This window comes from Pogonomyrmex barbatus, unplaced genomic scaffold (assembly GCF_055798465.1).
Source record: "Pogonomyrmex barbatus isolate J1 unplaced genomic scaffold, ASM5579846v1 scaffold5, whole genome shotgun sequence".
NCBI classification, from domain to species: Eukaryota; Metazoa; Arthropoda; class Insecta; order Hymenoptera; family Formicidae; genus Pogonomyrmex; species Pogonomyrmex barbatus.
Window position 1 is genome coordinate 10,493,751 of NW_028297149.1, and position 22,121 is coordinate 10,515,871.

General features: G+C 35.5%; 6 protein-coding genes across 16 annotated transcripts in view; 4 read left to right on the top strand and 2 right to left on the bottom strand.

Annotated features, from left to right (window-relative positions):
- Positions 1 to 1,437, top strand: part of LOC105431336 (uncharacterized) — a 37,452-nt gene extending 36,015 nt beyond the window's left edge. For both annotated transcript variants that reach the window (XM_089081881.1, XM_011645455.3), the window contains 2 exons: positions 331 to 661; positions 922 to 1,437. In XM_089081881.1, the coding sequence (XP_088938007.1) occupies positions 331 to 661; positions 922 to 1,138 (548 nt within the window). In that variant the 3' untranslated portion in view covers positions 1,139 to 1,437. The remainder of the gene's footprint in view (positions 1 to 330; positions 662 to 921) is intronic.
- A 516-nt stretch (positions 1,438 to 1,953) lies between these two features.
- On the bottom strand, positions 1,954 to 5,762 carry LOC105431338 (facilitated trehalose transporter Tret1). 2 transcript variants are annotated; one of them, XM_089081864.1, is made up of 4 exons: positions 4,447 to 5,762; positions 3,494 to 4,061; positions 3,203 to 3,401; positions 1,954 to 2,878 (listed from the first exon to the last, which is right to left on the bottom strand). In XM_089081864.1, the coding sequence occupies exons 2-4, from the start codon at positions 4,027 to 4,029 to the stop codon at positions 2,249 to 2,251; spliced, it is 1,365 nt and encodes a 454-aa protein (XP_088937990.1). In that variant the 5' UTR covers positions 4,030 to 4,061; positions 4,447 to 5,762; the 3' UTR covers positions 1,954 to 2,248. The 2 variants fall into 2 exon arrangements, with proteins under 2 accessions (XP_088937990.1, XP_011643759.2); XM_011645457.3 differs by having other exon boundaries at positions 4,443 to 5,762.
- A 148-nt stretch (positions 5,763 to 5,910) lies between these two features.
- LOC105431339 (protein-L-isoaspartate(D-aspartate) O-methyltransferase) lies at positions 5,911 to 8,683 on the top strand. Of its 8 annotated transcripts, none has more exons than XM_089081894.1 (6): positions 5,911 to 6,013; positions 6,403 to 6,642; positions 6,794 to 6,933; positions 7,537 to 7,762; positions 8,110 to 8,195; positions 8,294 to 8,683. In XM_089081894.1, the coding sequence occupies exons 2-6, from the start codon at positions 6,525 to 6,527 to the stop codon at positions 8,474 to 8,476; spliced, it is 753 nt and encodes a 250-aa protein (XP_088938020.1). In that variant the 5' UTR covers positions 5,911 to 6,013; positions 6,403 to 6,524; the 3' UTR covers positions 8,477 to 8,683. The 8 variants fall into 8 exon arrangements, 7 of the variants coding, with proteins under 7 accessions (XP_088938020.1, XP_011643764.1, XP_011643765.1 ...); XM_011645462.3 differs by lacking the exon at positions 5,911 to 6,013 and adding an exon at positions 6,213 to 6,368 and having other exon boundaries at positions 6,537 to 6,642; XM_011645463.3 differs by lacking the exon at positions 5,911 to 6,013 and adding an exon at positions 6,218 to 6,368 and having other exon boundaries at positions 6,533 to 6,642.
- Positions 8,684 to 9,296: 613 nt separating this feature from the next.
- Positions 9,297 to 12,313, top strand: LOC105431341 (protein-L-isoaspartate(D-aspartate) O-methyltransferase). Of its 2 annotated transcripts, none has more exons than XM_011645465.3 (5): positions 9,297 to 9,921; positions 10,399 to 10,538; positions 10,737 to 10,962; positions 11,066 to 11,151; positions 11,230 to 12,313. In XM_011645465.3, the coding sequence occupies exons 1-5, from the start codon at positions 9,861 to 9,863 to the stop codon at positions 11,404 to 11,406; spliced, it is 690 nt and encodes a 229-aa protein (XP_011643767.1). In that variant the 5' UTR covers positions 9,297 to 9,860; the 3' UTR covers positions 11,407 to 12,313. The 2 variants fall into 2 exon arrangements, with proteins under 2 accessions (XP_011643767.1, XP_088938026.1); XM_089081900.1 differs by lacking the exon at positions 9,297 to 9,921 and adding an exon at positions 10,123 to 10,330.
- On the bottom strand, positions 12,219 to 16,959 carry Ent1 (Equilibrative nucleoside transporter 1). The gene is made up of 11 exons (XM_011645471.3): positions 16,678 to 16,959; positions 16,170 to 16,324; positions 16,002 to 16,083; positions 15,760 to 15,935; positions 14,765 to 14,859; positions 14,631 to 14,681; positions 14,331 to 14,563; positions 13,545 to 13,782; positions 13,361 to 13,446; positions 13,098 to 13,297; positions 12,219 to 13,027 (listed from the first exon to the last, which is right to left on the bottom strand). Exons 1-11 carry the CDS (start codon positions 16,801 to 16,803, stop codon positions 12,916 to 12,918), a joined length of 1,554 nt encoding a protein of 517 aa, XP_011643773.2. The 5' UTR covers positions 16,804 to 16,959; the 3' UTR covers positions 12,219 to 12,915.
- A 40-nt stretch (positions 16,960 to 16,999) lies between these two features.
- On the top strand, positions 17,000 to 20,950 carry dpa (disc proliferation abnormal). Its single transcript, XM_011645472.3, has 8 exons — positions 17,000 to 17,308; positions 17,413 to 17,729; positions 17,940 to 18,826; positions 18,998 to 19,320; positions 19,404 to 19,681; positions 19,759 to 20,159; positions 20,232 to 20,442; positions 20,573 to 20,950. Exons 1-8 carry the CDS (start codon positions 17,155 to 17,157, stop codon positions 20,666 to 20,668), a joined length of 2,667 nt encoding a protein of 888 aa, XP_011643774.2. The 5' UTR covers positions 17,000 to 17,154; the 3' UTR covers positions 20,669 to 20,950.
- The last annotated feature ends 1,171 nt before the right edge of the window (positions 20,951 to 22,121 follow it).

The following is a 22,121-nucleotide window of genomic DNA, read 5'->3' on the forward strand; positions in this document are numbered from 1 at the left end:
AAGTTATTTATAAATTATTTTTTTTTATTATATTTTCTTTTTAAATATATATATATATATATATATATATAAGCTATACATCTTGGATGGCATTTAAAAAATAAGATCTTTAAGATCAGTTTTATTATGATCGATATGATTGATGAATTTGTGATCATGTTTATTTCTTTTATATTTCTTGTTAGAATCTTAAATTTTTCACGATCTTAAATTTTTCAGTCTTTACACTAGTTTTTCCTTACAACATTATATTATGCATTATTAAATCCTGATTGAATTCTACCTTAATCATTATCGACCATTTCATAACCATTATTTGATATATATCAGAATCAGTGTGGGAACCTCCAGAAGAGGGTTACATGACTTTTGCGGAACAAGAAGAAGAAGCAAAAGAAGAAATGCTCCAAAAAGAGCTCATGGAACAATTGGATAAAGAGGAAGCGATCAAGAAAGCAGATATTCTCGAGGAACAACGAGCCAATGCCGAGAGAGAAAAATTGAGGGAATTCCGAAAACCTACTAGAAACGCCACTGAAGATGACGACGAAAGCGCGGAAATGAAGAAAGAGATGGTCGAAGAGGAACGATCTTATTGGCGAGACTACAGTGTGCCCGAGAGACCGCAACCTTATGGGTCCTGGCAAGTTGTGGAGACAATGTAAATATTTGATCATCGTATTATTCCGATCGCTAAGATGGATTAAGACATTTTTCGTAAAGATTTATCGTGACAATGAACTTTGCTTTTAATTTTTGAATGCGAACCGTGCATAAAATACAATATTTCTATATTTTTACTACTTACTTATTACATAATACTTGTTTACGTTGTAGAATAAAATTGCTCGAAGATTAATTAACTTTTTACACTATTTTTTTGTCGTCTAAAGCTAAATGCAGAAATATTTAATGTTATAGCAAAAAGAATCCTGTGGACCTTCAATTACCAAAACAAAAACAGATACAGTTACCCACATTTGAGAAAATAGAGCCGCTGCCACCTCAAAGGACTTTTAAGGAAAAAACTGTTATTCAGATTAGTACTGGTGATAGTGATGATGAAGGGATTCCCATTACCTTCAAGAAGAGAAAAATTGGTAACAAAAACGTGCGCAAAAGAATGAATGATGATTGATTGTGATATTCATTTGTGAAAAATGATATAATCTTTTATTTTTTAATTTACGCTTAAAATATTTTTGAAACAAAATCATGGATGTGTATTATTAAATTAGCATAATACTTAGGCATTTATGTAAGTAGCAGAGTCTTCACTCATATATATTAACATGTAAATAAGAAAAATTAGTACTTTATATATCTATACAAATATCATAACTGTGTATATATTACACATACACATATGTACATTGATATAATATTAATGTATAATTCTAATTGTAAATAAAAATTTTATTCTTTTTTATATAAAAATTCTGATCCTATAATATTAATTAATTTTTTAACATATGATAACTTTAATACTATTTAATACACAACTAATAAATATTATTCATTGTTAAGAATCATCACTTAGAACAATTTTTTTACGAATATTTTTTTATACAACTTTTGTTCTTATTTTTAATAATATATAATAGCCGCATTGACTAACATTTATTCTCGTTAGTTTGTAGCATTATTTAAACATGTTATTAACATCGTCAATATTGTCAATTCTGTCTGCCATATATCATGTGTCAATATATGTCATACATATCATGTGTCATTTACATTTTATGTGCTATATGCACCTGCGAGATAATATGATTACATAAATGCATATTGTTGCTGATAAATTTTATATTAATAAAATAAAATTTCAGGAAACAGTTGGCTGAAGTAAACGAGACTCATTTTCTTTATAAATCATTTTCATTATAAATAAAAAAAAATGACTTGTATATTTAATCACGTGTATACGTTGTTATACTAAGTGAAGCATAAGTGAAGCGTTTAATACATTATACATGTAATTATTTGGGCCGATACAAAATTTTAAATGAAAGTATGAAAGAGTGAACTCTAAGGATTAAATAAAAAATTAATGCGAGTATAAAAGAACTATTGCATAATTGCAATAACAACTGGTAACTTTCTCTGTGTACTTATGTAGAATGTACAAATTATTACATTTGTATTAAAAAAAAGTTAAACGATGAAAATGCTAATGTTTCGTGAATTTCTTTGTTACGATGTTATTAAGTGCAAATTTTTGGACATCTTGGATGTTAATATTACACTGTTACACATGTGCCGCATGCGCCGCTGAATCCGTGCCAATGATATGCTTAGCATTGTTCTTATTTTTCGTACACCGCACACCGTTCAATTCATCCACAATGTCTTCGCGCGCTCGACCTTTGGTTTCTGGCAGCAATATGAAACCAAATAAAAAGGTGCACATACAGAAAATGGCGAGAAGGTAAAAGCAGCCATGCATGTCTAATAAAGCAACAATATCCGTAAAGCATTTTGTCATGATAGTGGCGGATCCCCAACTTATAATAAGACCTACGGTTGTACCTAAGCTGGTTACATCACGACTGAATATTTCGGTCGTCATCACGATGGGTATATTACCCATTCCCAGGCCATATACCAACATGTAAGCAGACAATGTTATCACTGGTATCCAAGCATAGGCAGACACCTCATACTGCAGACTCTGAAGATGACAGAATACGCCCATCACGCAGTGACATACAAACATTCCTGCGCAAGATAGGAGAAGCAAAGGCCGTCTACCCGCACGTTCCACCAAGAACATCGCTAACATCGATGTAACGAGTTGTATAGTTGCTACAATGATAGCTGACATATTCGGCGATAACGAACTACCGGACATCCTGAAGATGGTCTCCGTGTTACTGAGCTGGAAAAATCAAAAACTTTTAGAAACATTTTAATTTTATAAAAAATAACATCTTTTAATAATGCCGTTTTAATTATAAAACAAGATCGAACTTTAATCATTGAAATCTTATGGAATTTTTTATCATTTGTCATATTATTTAATTGACAAAAGAAAATAATTGAAAAAAGAAAATTTGGACTATTATTGTTTCACTCATAGATTTCAAACAGTGTGATTTCAAACAGACAAGAATCTAAAAAATAATATAAAGGAATCTGAAGAAGAAGAACACTATGTTAAATCGCTAAACTCATAAATTATCCGTAAACTGCCTATAATTACCATCGCAAAGATTCCACAGAATTGTTGGCCAGCGAACAAACCAAAACTAATTATTAATCCTTTAATTGTGGCTCTGTCTCTATATAAATCCGAAAATTTAGCAGATCTCGTAGAAGCGACTTCTTTAACTTGAAACTGTATATGCGACAATGTACGTTCTGCCACCAGACTGTTTCCAGCTTTCAACCATTTCAAGGATCTAGAACAGCAAATCACAGTATATTCATAGACTTGAATGTTACAAAAAGAGTAATGTTTAATTTTTAAAAGATATTTCTTTGTGCTTCTTACCTAATTGCCTCACGCATACGATTTTGGCGTACCAAGTAGACTGGCGACTCCGGCATGAAGGTGAAAGTGATAAAGAATAACACACTTATTATCACGCCGCTTATAGGAAAGGCATGGAAGGACAATATTCCGCCTAATATATAACTCAGTAATATTCCAAAATTTACGGAGAATACCAGTATACTCGCCAGCATACCGCGGATGCTATCACATGAAATCTCCGATACGTAGGTCGATACGAGACAGAAGAGACAGGCGCCAGCAAGACCACCGAGGGCTCTCGCCACATAAATATATATGTGCTCGGTGGAGAAGACAATCAGCAACCAGGAGAGCATCATCGGCAGTCCTATTACGTAGCCGAATCTCTTCCGACTGAACTTGTCGGGTATTATTGCAAGTAACGTGGTCGTGATAGTACCACTCAGGCATAATATCCCGGTCAACCAGGACACAGCATCGTCTGTCATGGGTTCCTTTCCTACAGGCGGCGACGAGCTCTGCAACTGCGGAGTTGATGGCGATTGCCATCCCATTACGAGCCCGTAGGACAGTGCCAGCAGATTTACTGTAAATATAAATATCACAAAGAATGATATATGTAAGTCTAACAGAAGCTTCCTAATTTATTTGATATTTTCTTTTAATTGTATGTTATTAATTTAGTTAGTTTAGTGCAAGAATTTATAACACAAATTAATCACTCATTGAGTCTTGACAATTTTATGTTACTGTTTAAGTGTCAATTAACATTGAATATTTTTATTCTCTTTACACATTTATCTTTTCTATTTTAAGGACTGTCACAATCATCGGCACGAAAAGAAGTCACAGGAATCATTATCTCTCGCATTACCGTTTATCAGAAAACATCATGGCTCTATATTTCTTCCATTCCTGAAGAAGAGACAGGGAAGAAAAGGAATTGTCTATCCCTTTTCCAACTTACCCACCAATGCCGCGAGAAACTGCCGCAACTTTCCCGGCTCCTTCAGCGGCTTTTCGAGCTTCTCCATCGCACGTTTTTCCAGACAGAGCGTTTCGCGATTATTGTCGACTTCGCGTAAAGAATTGACAAGGAATGAGATTCACGAACGACGGAATACCAGCGCATTGGTACAAATAGAATGCCCGTTTTGTACTAAACTTGCATAACAAGCTGTAATTCGATTTATAGCGATTGCTATTCGCGCGGAAATTCTTGTCAGGAAGGGGTCTCCTTATCTCGTCTTGTCACTCGTTAATAAAAGCGCGTAAATAATATACAGACTGCTCTGTGTACATGGCAAACATCCCGCTTTATCGAAGATTCATCAGCGACTTAAAGAAGTTTATTAACTAGGATAGAGAAACATCGATGCAATCACGTTCGTGATTCGTAGATACCAAAGGCGCCGAGGAAGTCAAAGACATGTGTGTACAAGTGTTCGTATCTGATAAATTTTCGTTTCTTACATCACAAGAAACGCGGAAACATTCCATCGATAAAAAAAAAGAAATCACTTATTTCTCGGCCTAAATTCTGAGATATATTTTTTACACATGTACACACATGCATATGTACACACGTACACGTCGATAGAATAACGATCCTATTTTTGTTACTCATAGTCTACTCGAATATATGATTGTAAGATAGACTGACATTGACGTCGTAATTAAAAGTTTCTTATAAAAGATATCCAAGATATCGTTGTTGGCACGTTATATATGCTTAACGATCGTGATGCAAAATATTTTTTTTCTTTCACGTGAAACGCGAATTCGCACGATTTCGAATGAAGCACAGTTTCTTTTATCTCATGTCTCTCATTTTAAATCATCGTGTCATGTACAAGGTAGGAATGCATCGCGATAATTTATTGCGGGGTGCATCTCGGCATACACTATACAGAAGAAAATTAATTTACCGCCGTTCAACGACGCGAGTCCTGATTAATTAGTAAAATTATGACCTGGCGCAAAAAACTAATTACGATAGGGAAACGTACGTTTACACTTTCGTCACACAATAATGCATGTGACGATTTTTTGTAATCATATTTCGAGCGGTAACGTGGATATACAGAGTGTTTCAAGTCATCCTCGGTTTCGATTTCTTTTACACAATCGTTTTTGTTCTCGAAATCCTTTTTTATTTAAAAAGATTTATTCCGGGGATTTACCGAGCACTTTTTGAATTCAAATCTTGATTGGCGCGTTAGAGCCAATTGTGCCGGATTGGCTAACCCGCGACGCAATTCATGTGAAATCGGCCAATCGAGGTGTTTGAAGCGTCCGATTGGAAAAAGAATCCTCCAATCGCGCTCGAAACTTTCGTCCGCGCGCAAATGCTTCGTGTCTACGATCCACACGATCTAAAATGAATTCGACAGCCAACATTCAACGTTTCCAATAGTAGCAACAATCGCAAATAGAATTATAGCAATTACATAACCGAGGACGTCTTCCCATGACGTACAGCTCGAATCGTTCTTCGTCCGCTTCGCGAAACCTGAGATCGATCTGGTTAAGGGAAAGGTAGCATCAAGTTTTATTCTAACCCATAATTTCTGATTAATTAGTAGAATTAAATTAGGATTTTCTGAATTCGAAGTTCTTGTTCCGTAGTTTTTTCAACTCGCAAGATTTAAATTTGCACAGAGATACCCGCGCTCGGGTCGAGCGTTCTTATCTCGCGGCGAGAGGCGAATCGATAGCCACCGCATCAGCTGTTTCACGTCTCCCCTTAACTCCCCCCCTCTCCAAAGCCACCAGTGATTCTCCCTTAAAGTCGCTATACCTGATCCCCAATCCCCTCACGGCCATATTAGACACGCGTACAAAAGGAATGAGAACGTTTCGCAATAAATGAGGCTCCTCTGAAGCTGTCAAGGTGCGCTCGCTTCTTCTATCTTTCTGCTTTTCAGATCCCCGTTGTCGATCGTTCATTATCGTCCGAGCTAGAAGCGATTTGAATTGTACGATTATTGGAAAGAGCGTCGTCATGCGTCCGCCGTCAGTCCGTCATATGTGATCTGTATATTGTTTTATGCAAAGGCAGAGCTCCTCTCGGCTGCGCCACAAAGCCTGTGATAGAAACAGTCCGCGAAGCATGGCATGGCACTGCAACGGCACTACGAATCAAGAGATGGTGACGAAGCTGAAAGGTAAATGATCCCCCCTGCGAACGTCGCAGGATCGATGCATTGAGGGGTGGACGAATTAATTTAATTGCGCCTCGAATGTTCCTTTTTTGTTAGAGACCGTATTATAAAGATCGTATTGTTTGTACGGCACTTAGGAACAGATTGTTTGCAGATGCTGGCATATTGGCGACAGACAGAGCAGAAGCAGCCATGCTCGCTGTTGACAGAGCCAAATACTGCCACGAGCCGGACCCTTATCTCGACCGTCCCAGAAGAATCGGTTACAACGTGACGATCAGTGCGCCGCATATGGTAAATTTATATCTTATCTATTTCCAATCCTAAACTGATATTTTTTATGAGTGAATTTATGAATGGATTATCTGTCGCTTTGGTATTATAAGGAATATAATTTAATATTCCACAGTAAAATATATTTAATGTTGCAATGATGTATCATTGATATATTTTTATGTAGTCAATTCATTATTCAAATATAAAACTTCAGCAGATTTCTTCTTTCAACTTTGCTTATAGCATTAACATCTTTTTAGTTTGTTATATAAATTATAAGTGAATGTTAAACTTAATGTTCAATATTTTTGAATATCATATATGCCAAATATCTATACATATATTGAGTAAAGATAAGTAAATTTTATATGTATATATAATGAAATTGATAGAGGAACAATTATCAGGAACGCAATTTGAAATGGGGGTATCGGAATAACCTTCTTATCTTATTTTTACATTATTGATGTTAAACTCATATTTGATTTGACGTTGAAAGATTTTCCGAACAACAGTATGGATATCACACAAACCATTATCATTGAAAATAATATATTTTCTATTTAACTCACTTAATAATGGTTTGATGAATTACGTCTGTCGTATCTTTTTTTTTTGCAGCATGCATATGCACTGTCTATTCTATCCGATCAACTCTTTGATGGTGCCAAGGCACTCGACGTTGGTTCAGGCTCAGGTTACCTATCCGCTTGTATGGCATCCATGGTAGGCACGCGTGGACGCGTGATAGGCATCGAGCACATTCCTGAACTCATAGAGAACTCTACTAGGAACGTGCGCGAGGACAATCCACATTTTCTCAAGGAGAGCCGCATCAAATTTGTCGGTAAGTCGCTGGTATGCTGTTATAATCCTCACTGCTATTGGTCTCTTGTACATTCTCTCACTCACACGGTCGAATCTCCTCCTCTCGTCAATGTTACGCCATTCCTTCACGTTTCATTATCTTTTTCTCAATGTAAAACTCATAGTACGATGAGAAGGAAACGTTCAAAACGTATTACATGTATGCATAGTTTGAATAAAAAATACTCGTGATCCATCCACGTGGAGTAGGTATGTACGTTGCCGTGAAGAATCAAACGGAACACTGTCCACCAACTGTGTGGCTTTGCTGTAAAGGTAAAAGATAAAGACTGCCGACTAACGACAGGTCATTATGAATGCGCCTAGTGGGAGACGGCAGATTGGGACACGCTGCTGACGGCCCTTACAACGCTATACACGTTGGAGCAGCGGCTGAGACTTTACCGCAGACGGTGAGCACAAGCGGTGTAACTGTACCGGCACGCAGTTAGGGAAAGCATGGACGAAAAATTGTAAATTACGCATAAACGGTGTAATGTAACTCTTGCAGCTGATAGATCAACTGGCTCCCGGAGGTCGACTGATCTGCCCGGTCGTAGCCATAGAAGGTTTCCAAAGGTTCCAAGACCTCCTGCAGGTGGATAAGAACACAGATGGCACGATCACGAAGAAGAAACTGATGCAAGTCTCTTACGTACCTCTGACGGATCCTACTACTCAATTGCGTAATTAGAATCTCTGAGGTGAGGTGTCACGGTGGGGAAAGGAAATTAAAAATTTTTAAGCGGACGATTAAACGATCGCGTACGAGAACTTGTTGATTAACGAAATTGATCGAAATTTTTGTATTTACGAATTAATTTTCTTTCGCACATGCGTAGATATGAATTACATTTTGTTTTCAATTCGGAATACATCAATAAATTATATATATTTTGTACATGTCTTTAATTATTCCTTTATTATGTAAATCCATTTCACCCATTCTATTAGCATTGCGATTATATATCGCTTGTTATCATGTTATTGCAATCTGTTATCATGAAATTTTAAATTCACAGCGATATTAATGTATTTTACTTTATACTGAAATTTCCAATTGAAATTTTTGGAAATTGATAAAGAAAATAATGCTAAAAAATGAAAATAATGGAGAAATAAATTTTCAATAAAACTTTATTTATTATTTTTAATTGTAACAAACATGTTTTGAAGTATGACATTATATTTTATAAATGTATATTTTTTTACTTAATATTCCTATGTTTAGAAAATCTCTAACTTTATTCATACAAATATTATAGTTTAAAAACCAAATTAAAAAGAAAATAAACTACTATATCTACTTCAAATTGAATTTTTAACTTTACTATTTATAACAAAGCAAAATTGAGTGAGTTACGTTCACATTCGTTGGCAGCACAGTGAACTACACGTAAGTTAAAAAAGAATATAATTATCGTTTATCGTCGCAATTCCTGATTTCAAGAGGAATCGCGGGCGATCGATCGAAGAAGGCATCTGCCAATCAGAGCTCGCTGTTCAGACCGCTTATGGGCGAAGCGTAAACCCACCGGTGACTGGCGGCCCCTCCTCGTCTATTTTTAAAAGCGCAGGACGTGCGCAGCGTGTTCGTTTCGCGCGCGAATGTTCTCCAACGCGGAGCGAAGGTCGTTTCGTGTCGAGTCGTGTGCGTGAACGGACGAGTGATTGCTCAACGATTACCGGCTATCTCGAAATTCACACGTCGACCCGGTCTAGTCGCATCTGGTCGCGTTTCACCGTCGCCGGCAGACAAATAGCGAGTCGTCAGTTCCGAAAAAGGCAGAAGCGAAACGATCATCGAGGACCCGAGCATATCTGACTCGACTTGTTTATTGCGTCGCAAGGCACGTCAGCCGTGACCCGCCGAGTGGGGTTTCGCGAAGATCACACCGGGTGACCCCGGAAGTGACAGGTTGCCGGTCAATTCGCGGCACGAGCTGTCCCCTGTCTCCACCCCGTTTGTTTTCATCTATACGCCGATCGCCACGTATCTCCCCAAGATTCGGTCCCGCGTCGTCGAGTGTCTTTGCGCGACGCTCGCGATCCTGTCGCCGGTCGCCCTCGCCCGCGACATGGCCACGTACGGGCGTTATCACGGCAGGAATAATCAGGAGCTCGTGCAACATCTACGGCGTAAGTGTTGCGCGATTATGCAACGTTGTGTCATCGCGCACCGCCCCTCGCCGGCGTGCCGCACGCCGCCGCTCTCGACGTCGGAAGATTGATTTAGAATTACAGCGCAATATTTGATGCAATATTTACAATCTGTCTTGTTCGAATTTAAGAATTAGCTCTGGTTAAAAAAAAAAAATTCGTGAAAATAAAAAAATACTTTGCAATAGACTTGAATTTGAAATAATTTGTATTAATTGAAAATAAGTAAATAGATAATGTAAAAATTGACGTGAAAAAATACATGTAAAATTTATATCTTTGGTAAAATTGGCCTCTAAAATGTTGTAAATTGGTCTCTAAAATGTTATAAATTTTATTGGCAGGATGACAACATGATATTGATTGATGCAAGATATGACACAATAGCGTTAGCTTACTGAAATATTGATTATATTTTCAATAAAAATATTTACTTTATAATAAAATTATTTTTAGGTTCCAGGGTGATCAAGTCTGACAAAGTGTTTGAAGTAATGAGTTCTGTAGACAGAGGAAAATATACTCACCCCAGTCATGCTTATATAGATTCGCCACAAGGAATTGGCTATGGTGTCACCATCAGCGCTCCTCATATGGTATAATTCATTGCATAAAAATATCACAAGATATTTGTAAATTTAGCTCCATTTTCATTGTTTTCATTGTCACTCATTAAAAAATTTTGTTTTAAAAGTAGAACAATTTTCATAATAATAAATAAATGGATTTACACTGACAAAAAAAAACACTAAAAAAGGACATTACAAGTTGGAAGACAAACGGAAATTCTTTAGCACGCGTATGCCCTGGAATTGCTTGAAGAAAAACTGCGCAATGGCACAAGGGCACTAGATGTTGGTTCTGGATCTGGATACTTGACAGCATGCATGGCTCTCATGATGGGTTCACATGGGCTGGCTGTTGGAATCGATCACATTCCAGAGCTTCGAGCAATGGCTGAAGAGAACATACGGCATGACCACCCAGAACTTTTGAAGGACGGACGTGTGGAATTAGTTGGTAAATAAAAATCCATTTTCATATAATTATGTATATAGTCTTATGTATCACGAATTTCTCTCGATGTGATGAAATAAGCTAATTGTGGATTTTGTTTGCTCAGTCGGTGATGGGAGATTGGGATATCCTGCACGTGCACCGTACAACGCTATTCACGTAGGAGCAGCCGCCAAAGAAATGCCACAATCAGTAAGAAACGTTCAAATATGCTGACTTATTTCTGAATATATTAGAATGGACACTACAACGATAATCTTTGACTTAAAGCTGATAGATCAGTTAGCACCTGGTGGACGTTTAATAGTGCCTATGGGTCCAGAGAACTCGGACCAAACTTTAGTGCAAGTTGACAAGACTCTGGATGGCAAAATCAAACAACGATCCCTGATAAGCGTGGTATTTGTTCCACTCACTGACAAGGAACGGCAGTATCGTCGATCATGAGGCATGTGTCAGCTCCAATAAGAGAGCGCCATTTTATTATTTACAGTTTTGAATATTATTTTATTATTTTAAACCTCTCATGTTGATAGCTTTATTCACATAAAAGTATATATCTATATATGAGAATATATATATATATGTATACATGTAAAAAATTAATTGAATTACAGTTTTGTTCTGTAAGGCACTTGCAAATTTGTTCCAAATTGCAAAGATTAATAAAAAATCTGACATGAGAGTATTTCGCAATTTCAAAGATTTTAATATAAGTCTAGTCTTCTTAATTTATTCTGCTTCATGAAAAAAAATAATTAAACATCATTTCTAGTTACAAGATATTTGGTTTTAAATAATTTAGATTTAAAAAAGATTTAGTTTTGTATTTGAATGCATAATGATATTAATTATATTAAGTATAATTATATTAATGATATTAAGTATATATATTATATATTGGTATATATAACATATATTTCCTAGTTTACTAGTTATTTAAATTAAATAATAATGGATATAAAGAAGAGAGAGAGAGAGAGAGAGAGAGAGAGAGAGAGAGAGAGAGAGAGAGAGAGCTACAAAAAGATGAACTTTAGACTAATGCCTGTTCTATAGTTATAGTGCTAATGATAAATCTATTGTAATTGCTAAAAATTTTTATTTAAAATAAGAAAAGATTATATCTATTAATATTTTAAATATTTTATATATGTAAGTTTATCATCTAATTATGTATTTATTTATTATTTATGTGTCTCATAGTAATTTCATTTTGTAGATTTCTTTAAGGTTTTATTTTACATAGATAAAAAGAGTTATGTAATTAAGACTTATTTATTGATAACAATATGTAAAATTGTTTATGTATAACGAGTTTAATATCGTATCAATAATACTAATATTCATTGTATATCCTTTCTATTTCACACGTCAATTATCTATATTTCTTTAATGCAGATGCTACGTTAAAAATAAATGTACATAACTTATACAATGTTATCAGAGTTACAAATATTTTATATATTTGTTCCCTTGATATATCATATGTACATTTAACGTCTGTAGTTACACACATTTTATCTTAGAACTTATATAATAAATGTATTATAAATTATATATAAATTTCTAAGAATGATTTTTATGCATAACATCAACATTTTATGTCTAGTAATTCGACACATGTCAACTACTATGTCCGAATAGTAAAGTTAAATATGATACAAAATTGCATCATACAGTCCTAGAATAAAATAATTTTAAAACTAGTAAAAATAACGTCTGATATAGATTTCTGTTCTAATTTTCCACTGCGAAATTTCTCTAAAGGAAAGATCTACGAATTAATAGCAATGTTTACCGAGATGACGATCGAGTATTATAAATGAACAGATTTAAGTTAATATCATATAGTCATAAAACATTCGCGTGATCCTACCCGAGTTCGAATGTATAAAGGGCAGTGATGAGATCATATATTTCATTTACATTCGTCTTCAGTTACAGGACCAATCATTAAAGAGCCTTCACCATGTATAAACTAAGCGCAGCGCCAGATGCTAATCCTATACCTAAGAAAGCACCCATCATTGCAGACGCAATTTCTTTTTCTTGACTATCTACGACTCTGTAAAGATAATACATACAATTATAGATATCTTTTGATGACCAGTGTTTTTACGGTTAAAAATACTTACGTGGGCACAAGAATAAACGTTAAATTACAGAGATAACCGTTGGTTACAGCAAATGCAATGGTTATTAAGATGTAATATATATCATTATGAATGTAAACGAACAGATGATGCCTCGGTTGTGCGTTACAAAACATGAACACAGGTATAAAAATGGCCCTAGCGATGCTCATGAACATTATAAGCCATGGTTTGTTTCTAGGCTGCAACGACAAAGATTGTAAGTATCACGTAGTGTTTGATCATATTAAAATATGAATCCTTACCCATTGAAAAATACCAGATAAAATTCTACCAGCATAATCGCCCATACTGAAAATGAGGTATGTAACCACAGGTACGAAGTATATATCTGAAAAATTATTTCGATTACATTCATGAATTCATATTAAATATCTCTCTCTCTCACTCTCTCAAACATATATAAAATATTCAAAGATTTCGGATTACCATTCCATGCATAACCTTTGCCTTTGTATTGACTCTCCACTAGCACAGTGACCGCCGGATACACGGTTAAAGATATGAAAAATACTAAAAATATGCTAACACCATAATGCCAGATTCTCTTTACGATCCGCACATAGGGTACACTTGGACTTGCCGCAAAACTGACTTCTGCATTTATAGAATAATCAGATTCCAAACGATCAGATACTTTCTCTATCATGTGATGCTTGAAAAATGACTGTAAAAGAAAAAATTTATAAAGCAACGATTTGAAACTGGATTCCATGAATTTAAAAATTAAAAAGAGAATTTGAATTCTACAATCGAGAATGTTTGAAAGCTGCTGTATTAATACATTCACTACCCGTGACCCATCTGAGTGAGTTAATCTCAGTCATCAATTATGATATATCTAATACTCGCTTAAAATAGCGTGTTATATATCAAAATATTTTCCATTGATAAAGTTTGATATTTTTTTAAATTTCTGCATTACGGATCTTCTTTTAGCAGTTTTCTCTATGGCAGTGAATGTGTTAAATGAATTCTACATAATTTAATCTTTCTACCTTTAATACGATATGTTACAATAATACAATACGTTGTGGAACATATATAATGTTATTATCATAAGCAGCTTATCATACATTTATAAAACACATGTGCTAGATGCATCATCGTTTTAAACAATAAGTGTCAATGATGATCTCATTGTTTCTGATCGGATTGAAGAAAACGTGGTACGATAATCCTAAAATACATTTTGTTTAAACGAAATTAACTTACCGTCCTTTCCAAAAGAATATACGCAATTAGCGATAATAAAAGCATGATATTGCCAATAATGAAATAGACTAAACCAGAAAGGACTGGACTAGCGCCTATCCACAAGGAACATATTTCCGCTAGGGCCGTGAATATTCCGCCAAGGGCTTGACCACCAGACATAGCGGTTATATATTTAGGCGAAAATTTGCCCACTATACCCATTAGGCTGCCTCCAAAAATTGCGCTCGCAGCTAGAAGTTTACATTATTGTTATAATAAATTTATATTTTTGTTATAAATATTATTTAGCGTGCATACCATTTACAAACGCAACGGTTGTCAAAGTAATTATTAGGAACGTGTTTTGCCCTGAAAATAAATGTTTATTTTATTTAATACGATAAATGTATCATAATGAATAAGTATATAAACAAAATAATTTGCTGGCTTACATTTGTCAGTATCCATTTCGACAAATATAGTCGTCAAGATGAATAGTAGCAATATTGTACATTGTGAACCCACCATTCGAACAGTTAGAGAAATTCTGAGAATTTAGAGATTTGAATTAAATATTATTTCTATTTTTTTGACACATGAATTAAAGTTAAAAAATCACAAGAATAGATTAATAGACAGAGGGTCTTAGTGTCGAATAATTTTTCTTTCGTTTCCTTAAAATATATATATATATATATATATATATATATATATATATTTAAGACATATATATATATATTTAAATGCTTTATACCGCGAATTACGTGTCGTTAATTTACCGCAACTTGCAACATTGGCAAACGTTTTTCCTTATTATTTACCTAATTATTGCGATAAATATTGCTACATATCTAATCGAATGATTAAGACACTTGCACGTAAAATGAGCGATCCAAGTTCGATTCCTGAGGTAATATTTTTCATAATAAGAATTTCATTGAATGGGAAGTTAATCGATTTTCAGAAATTGATTATTAGAAATTGATTTATTAAAAAAGGGAAGTCTATGTATTGCTTTGAGCGGGCTACATTGCAAGTTCGATAAGTTAACGACACATGGATCGCGATATAAAGCATTTGTCTTGAATTTATATATATTCAAAAAAACGAAAAAAAAATTATTCAATACTGTAATAAGATTCTGTCTACCGATTGATGTCATCTAGTCTTGTCGTTTTAAAAACATATGGCTTAGATTATTATTTAAAGTTATTACTTTTCATCTTTTTTTCTATACAAAAAAAAAATTTGAAACAGTATCAATACACAAAATACTGCATATTCTTTTCATAATTTTCAATGCCAAACAAATTAATCTTAAAAACTTCAATTTTCCAAGAAAAATTAAGATTGCAGCAATGTTGAATCATTCATGAATAAATGTATCATGAATATTTTAAAAACTTTTTACGCCGGCAGCGTTTTTTAATGATAATTCTTTACTCACCTTTTGCTAATGAATGCATTTATTATTAAAAACAAGGTATTTGGCAATGCACTGGCTACACTTAAATAAGAAGTAAAACTAGCTTGAAGATCTGTTTTCTGCTCAAGCAGCTCTGCATATGTATGAGTAAGATTCGTCGAATTATTATGAATTTCTCTAAATTTATACATCCAGTACTGAAAGAAGAAGATATATATTATAGAGACAGTAATTTTCTAGACAAGTATGAAAAAAATACTTACATCGTCAGCAGTAATAAAAAAGCTCCATGGAATTAACGTATTTATTCCGAGCAAATAAAATACAATATATGCAAGATTATATCTGAAATATACAAAATTACAGATACAGGTCATGAAAGGTCTTTGCTGATAAGCAATTTTTTTAGATTAAATATCCCAAAAACATACTTGTCATGTGGCTCAAAGGGTTTCAAAAACGGCTTTTCATCAGGTATTGTGATGTTAGGGTCATCTACTTCGGTCTCGAAATCATCCTCAAATTCACTATCAGACGCACCTCCCAGCAAAGGTCTTCTGTTGATGGAATATGACATGGTTCTTCCCTGAGTAACAAATCATACAGTGATTCGTAAGACAAACGTACGTGAAAAAAACACAAGCGTCGTATGCACAACATATGAAATAACTGTTTCACGCAAATTAACGCATATTTACCATTATATCAACAAATGTAATGTAACATAAATGCGTATTTGGATGTCATGCATGTTTTATTGCGTATCAATGTTTTACCAAATTTTTCTGCTTGGAAATACACAAAGCGAATGAACAAAGAGTCCTTCAACAGCGAAGCGAGCACGTGTCACGTCACAGGTGGCGATTACTCGCGGGGGGGAGGGGGGGGGATCCTGCCTAAACGCACTAAAATTTACAAGTATAGAATTTACTGGACAACCGTGGAAAGCCGTGATCGACGCATCTTCGGCACGTTCAGCAATGAGTCTGGCGAGCGTCGTGCGTGCGTGCGCTCGCACTCGGTGATTGTCAATAGTCTCGAACGCGTGGTAGGAGGTGGGTTCATTCGCCGCGCAGCATCCTTTGGCACGGTCCGCTCTGCGCGATCGAGAGCACGATCTCGTGGCTGACCAATCTCTCGAGCCTGGCTGGCATTCCTCGACCCCGTGCGACAGCACGCCTCCTCTCAGCACGCGTCCCGACGCGACGTGCGCTGACCGATCAGCTGGTCACACGCGCACAAAAAAGGAGAGGAAAAAAAAATAAAGGATCTGCACCAACGCCCTCTCGAGAAGCTTGATCTCGCGTTCGCGCGGGAAATTGAGTGCCCTGTAAGGTTATCCGCATACGCGGGGATTGATCCTTTGCGCGTGTTTGGAAGGATCAGAAACAGAATACAAGGTGATCATCGTCAACGATGTCGAGTCCTATGAGACCACCGAGGACTCCTGTTCCGCAGGATGATAATCGGTCGCCGAACAGTACCCCAAGGCGGCAGCAACGAACCCCGACGTCTGTCAGGACACCCTCGGTCGCCGGAACGCCTAGCGTCGCGGGCTCTGGTAGACAAGGTAAAAGAATTTAAGAAAGAACTACCTATCAATTGTCTTCGTTAAGAAGATTATACTCGAGTTGTAGTATTATTTTTCCTTTTTTTTGTTTGGGCCGCATCTAGGTACACCTCAGAGGAGACCGGGCAACAATCCAGTGGACACTCCGTTACGATGGGGCAACCGTCAAACACAGGAAACTATCGCACCATCGTCGGAAGGTTTGTCTTCTGTACCATTGTCTTCTCCGATTCAACAAGCACAGACAAGCCCTCTTGCTGCTGGTATGAGTGAGATAGAGTTGTCTTCTCCATTGAATTATGGAACTCCCAGCTCACTGGCATCGATTCGTACGCCTCGTAGTGGTGTCAGAGGTACGCCTATGCGACAGAGACCAGACGTCCAGTCTGACAGACGTGTACGGCAAATTAATCTAGCCGAAGTAAGTAGTAAAAATATATAGGAATATATTAATATTCATTTTTATTAATATATAAAAATTAATGTTAATCTTGATTTAACTTTTATCTTTTTTTAATTCTAAAAACTAGAAAAACAAAGTAATTGATAATTAAAGTTAATCTAAATTGATAGAATGGATCTAAAAGATAGATACAATTATTAAATTATTAATATAACATAATTTTTGTAGATACCAGAAAATGATGAGAGAACATCCGAGACCGAGAATGGCCCACAATTGACAATTTGGGGTACTGACGTTGTAGTTGATCAGATCAAGCGACAATTTAGACGATTTGTTCTGTTCTTTATCGATCCGGAAGCTGAGAATGATGAATTGCCTGAAAATATGAATCTGTCCGAACCACTTTACTTGCAAAAGCTCGAGGAGATACATATATTAGAAGAACCTTACTTGAACGTGAACTGTGCTCATCTCAAGGCATTTGACGCCCAACTTTATGATCAGTTGGTGATATATCCTCAAGAGGTTATACCAGCATTCGATTTGACCGCGAATGAGATATTCTTTGAAAAGTTTCCTGGGGCGGCCTTGGAACATTCGATTCAAGTACGTCCCTTCAATGTTACAAGGACCACGAGTATGCGTCTTCTGAATCCAGAGGACATAGATCGATTGATCACGGTTACTGGAATGGTCATTAGATCGTCAAACATCTTACCAGAGATGCGAGAGGCGTTCTTTAAATGCATTGTATGCTCTTTTACGACAACTGTGGTCCTCGATCGGGGTCACGTAGCTGAGCCTACAGTATGCACTCATTGCAACAATAATTATTGCTTCAATTTAGTTCACAATCGTAGTCATTTCACTGACAAACAAATGATCAAGCTACAGGAATCACCGGATGATATGCCAGCTGGTCAAACTCCTCATACAGTAGTGCTTTTCGCACATCATAATCTGGTTGATGCTGTCTCACCAGGTGATAGAGTTTCTGTCACAGGTATATATCGCGCGTTGCCGATACGCGTTAATCCCCGACAGTCCAATGTACGAGCTATCTACAGGACACACATTGACGTTGTCCACTTCAGAAAACAAGATTCAAAACGGTAAGATGTATCCTTAACTTATATTTTAATTTCACTTTTTAATAGATTTATTTTATCGATTTCCATTTTTTAATATTGTTTTATCAGTTTATTATATATATTGTACTTAATATTCTAATATTAATATTATATTCTTTATTCATTTCCTTATAATTTTTATTGCATATACAGGCTATATGAGCAAGAAGATGGCAAGAATCACGCGTTTCCACCAGAAAGAATAGAATTATTGAAACTGCTGTCACAAAAGGAAGACATATATGAACGATTGGCGCGGCACATTGCTCCTAGCATCTATGAGAATGAAGACGTCAAGAAAGGAATATTGTTGCAGTTGTTCGGCGGCACGAAGAAAGAACAGAGCGAGCGAACTAAGAAACATTTTCGGTCTGAAATTAATATACTTCTTTGCGGAGACCCGGGTACGAGTAAATCACAGCTATTACAATTTGTCTTCAATCTGGTACCGCGCTCACAATATAGCAGCGGAAAGGGTAAATATTTCTGATAAATTGATATTTTTAAATTCAATTTTAATTTTTGTTCATGTTTCATATTTCTTGTATTCTCTTTTTAGGTTCTAGCGCTGTTGGTTTAACCGCCTTTGTAACGAAAGATCCTGAAACCCGTCAGTTAGTATTGCAAACTGGCGCTTTGGTGCTCGCGGATAATGGTATTTGTTGCATTGACGAATTCGACAAAATGAACGATAGCACGCGCTCGGTGCTGCACGAAGTTATGGAACAGCAAACCTTGAGTATTGCGAAAGCGGGTATTATTTGTCAATTGAACGCGAGAACTAGTATTCTAGCAGCGGCCAATCCTTGCGAATCACAGTGGAATAAAAATAAGACGGTAAATATTCATTAAAGAATTATGTACATTTGATGTAGAATCAACAGCATCATTATAACTTTTGTGCTTACTTTTAGGTGATAGAAAATGTCATGTTACCGCACACATTGATGTCACGTTTCGACTTAATTTTCCTCATGCTGGATCCTCAGGACGAGGTATTTGATAGAAAACTTGCCAGGCATTTGGTATCGTTATATTATAAATCCGATATGGAAGAAGAGGACGATATTGTAGACATGAGCATCCTGCGTGATTACATAGCTTATGCCAAAGAACACATTCATCCTGTTCTCAACGAAGAGAGTCAACAGAGATTGATTCAAGCCTATGTCGATATGCGCAGAGTAGGAAGTGGTCACGGACAAATTACGGCTTATCCGAGGCAATTAGAATCACTGATAAGACTCGCCGAGGCACATGCTAAAATGCGATTCAGTAATGTGGTAGAAATCACAGATGTCGAGGAAGCTTGGAGGTAAAAGCAGGATAAATATTGCAAATATTCATTTTTTTTGTAATATTTATTTTTTTGTAATATTATTATCAGATTACATCGTGAGGCATTGAAACAATCCGCCATTGATCCACTAAGTGGTAAAATCGATATTAGTATCTTGACAACTGGTATGTCGTTAGCGGCGAGGAAGCGTAGACAGGAATTAGTTGAAGCATTGAAGAAACTCATCAAGGGCAAGGATAAGGCACCGACATTAAATTATCAGAAAATTTTCACAGAACTGAAAGAATCGTCCAGCACGGTAAATTTATTTGTTCATTATTATTTATGTGTTATTGCTTGTTTTTTATTTGCATCGTCATTTCACTTTATTTTCAATACACTTCATAGAAAGTATGTTTGTTTTCAATTTATTTCTTTTTCTATTTTAGTTGGTGACGCGCGAAATGTTTGAAGATGCTCTGAAAGAGTTGCAGGATGATGGTATCGTGATTGTAACTGGTAAAAATACCATTCGCATTTGTTAAAGATGTTTACGTTTGCATCCTTTGTGTCACATCCTTTAGAATAGTAATATAAAAATATGCAAATATAATCAGTACTCATCGTTTCTATGAGTCTTATAAGAAAAATTGCTAAGATATTTTTATATTGAAATTTTTTTATATTTTGAGATTTATTAATAACAAATATTTAATAATCGACAATAATGAAGAATTATGATTTATGGCCTATGCGGTTATGAATGTTTTTTATCTTTGAACTGCTCTTCAAATTGCAATTGTTGCCTTTGATTAAATAACAAACAATATATTCTTGAGATTCTTGCTTTTTTCGAATATTTTTATCGAATGACCTTTAAATTTATATTTTATTTGCGAAATAATTTATTATATTTTCAAAAGTATTTTATAGGAACTATAGAAATTCCTCTTTTGATATTGAGAATGAAGGTAAAATCTGTAATGACCAATTATTAAAAGAACATGACAATTTGTATAATTTTTTAATAAATCAAATTTCTTAGAAAAAATCAAAATAAATATTTATGATTACTTTCTTTCATATTTCTTTGTAAAACAATATATAATAATTATTTATTCCATAACTTGAGAAGTATCTTTACTCTGATCATATTAAATAATTAATAGTAAAACGCATTTTAATTATTATCGGCAATTTGAAACGCCTTATAGTTAGTTTATATGTGTGTACATTCCACGCCAACGCCTCATGCGCGGGCGTCCCGACGGAGGCGTCGTACTACGTAGTTTTGCTCTTGCGATGACCTTGGAAACTCCCACGTTGCTCTTAGCGTCGGGTTTAGTGGGGAGGACATTCGTTCATCGATGTCCCATCCACCCACACCGGGCAATTTTCATCCCTCCGAACCACGATGCCCGTTGCGCCCGTAACGATCAATGGCGAGGGAATACTTCGTATCTCTGAATTATCGTATCCGAGGAATCGAAGCGGCATTCGATTAAATTAGAGATGCAGATCGCTCGCTCTCCGGAAGCTTACGGTTATGAATTTTTCGTTCAGCAAAATGAAGTATGTTAAAATATCACAGTAATATGTATACATTGATATTGGATGCATCGAATATATATCACACAACGTGCCTCAAGCGATCGATCAATCAATTTTTTTTTTTTTTTTAATTTTTTCCTACTCTACTTATAAGATTTTAATCAGACTAAATTGATACTTTTTTATAGAATTTTCACAAGTTACCCTTATCTCATATTCTTAAATTAAATTCTATCTTCATTCAATGTGAATTTTTTCTTCAGTCTCAATATCAAATTCAATCATCTCAATCAGTCTAAAAGAATTTCTTATTACATGTATCTTGCCACAGTGTGTAATTGGATTTGTGTTTTATTGAAAATTTAATCTTGCGCACGCTATTGTATTCGTTAATAATGTTATTCGCTACCTTTTGTTCTCACAATACGGTTCCGATTTCAAACCTCT

Excerpts from the sequence above, each read along its gene's own strand:
- dpa (XM_011645472.3), top strand. The coding sequence starts at position 17,155 with ATGTCGAGTCCTATGAGACCACCGAGGACTCCTGTTCCGCAGGATGAT. Across the intron at positions 17,730-17,939 it reads GGCAAATTAATCTAGCCGAA|ATACCAGAAAATGATGAGAG; the intron begins GTAAGTAGTAAA and ends TAATTTTTGTAG. Across the intron at positions 20,443-20,572 it reads TGAAAGAATCGTCCAGCACG|TTGGTGACGCGCGAAATGTT; the intron begins GTAAATTTATTT and ends TTTCTATTTTAG.
- LOC105431341 (XM_011645465.3), top strand. The coding sequence starts at position 9,861 with ATGGCCACGTACGGGCGTTATCACGGCAGGAATAATCAGGAGCTCGTG. Across the intron at positions 9,922-10,398 it reads GCTCGTGCAACATCTACGGC|GTTCCAGGGTGATCAAGTCT; the intron begins GTAAGTGTTGCG and ends AATTATTTTTAG. Across the intron at positions 10,963-11,065 it reads CGGACGTGTGGAATTAGTTG|TCGGTGATGGGAGATTGGGA; the intron begins GTAAATAAAAAT and ends TTGTTTGCTCAG.
- LOC105431339 (XM_089081894.1), top strand. The coding sequence starts at position 6,525 with ATGCAAAGGCAGAGCTCCTCTCGGCTGCGCCACAAAGCCTGTGATAGA. Across the intron at positions 6,643-6,793 it reads GATGGTGACGAAGCTGAAAG|ATGCTGGCATATTGGCGACA; the intron begins GTAAATGATCCC and ends GATTGTTTGCAG. Across the intron at positions 7,763-8,109 it reads GAGCCGCATCAAATTTGTCG|TGGGAGACGGCAGATTGGGA; the intron begins GTAAGTCGCTGG and ends GAATGCGCCTAG.
- LOC105431338 (XM_011645457.3), bottom strand. The coding sequence starts at position 4,509 with ATGGAGAAGCTCGAAAAGCCGCTGAAGGAGCCGGGAAAGTTGCGGCAG. Across the intron at positions 3,402-3,493 it reads CGTATGCGTGAGGCAATTAG|ATCCTTGAAATGGTTGAAAG; the intron begins GTAAGAAGCACA and ends TTGCTGTTCTAG. Across the intron at positions 2,879-3,202 it reads TCTGTGGAATCTTTGCGATG|CTCAGTAACACGGAGACCAT; the intron begins GTAATTATAGGC and ends TGATTTTTCCAG.
- Ent1 (XM_011645471.3), bottom strand. The coding sequence starts at position 16,803 with ATGAACCCACCTCCTACCACGCGTTCGAGACTATTGACAATCACCGAG. Across the intron at positions 16,325-16,677 it reads GTCGATCACGGCTTTCCACG|GGAAGAACCATGTCATATTC; the intron begins GTTGTCCAGTAA and ends TTTGTTACTCAG. Across the intron at positions 13,028-13,097 it reads ACGTTTATTCTTGTGCCCAC|AGTCGTAGATAGTCAAGAAA; the intron begins GTAAGTATTTTT and ends TTATCTTTACAG.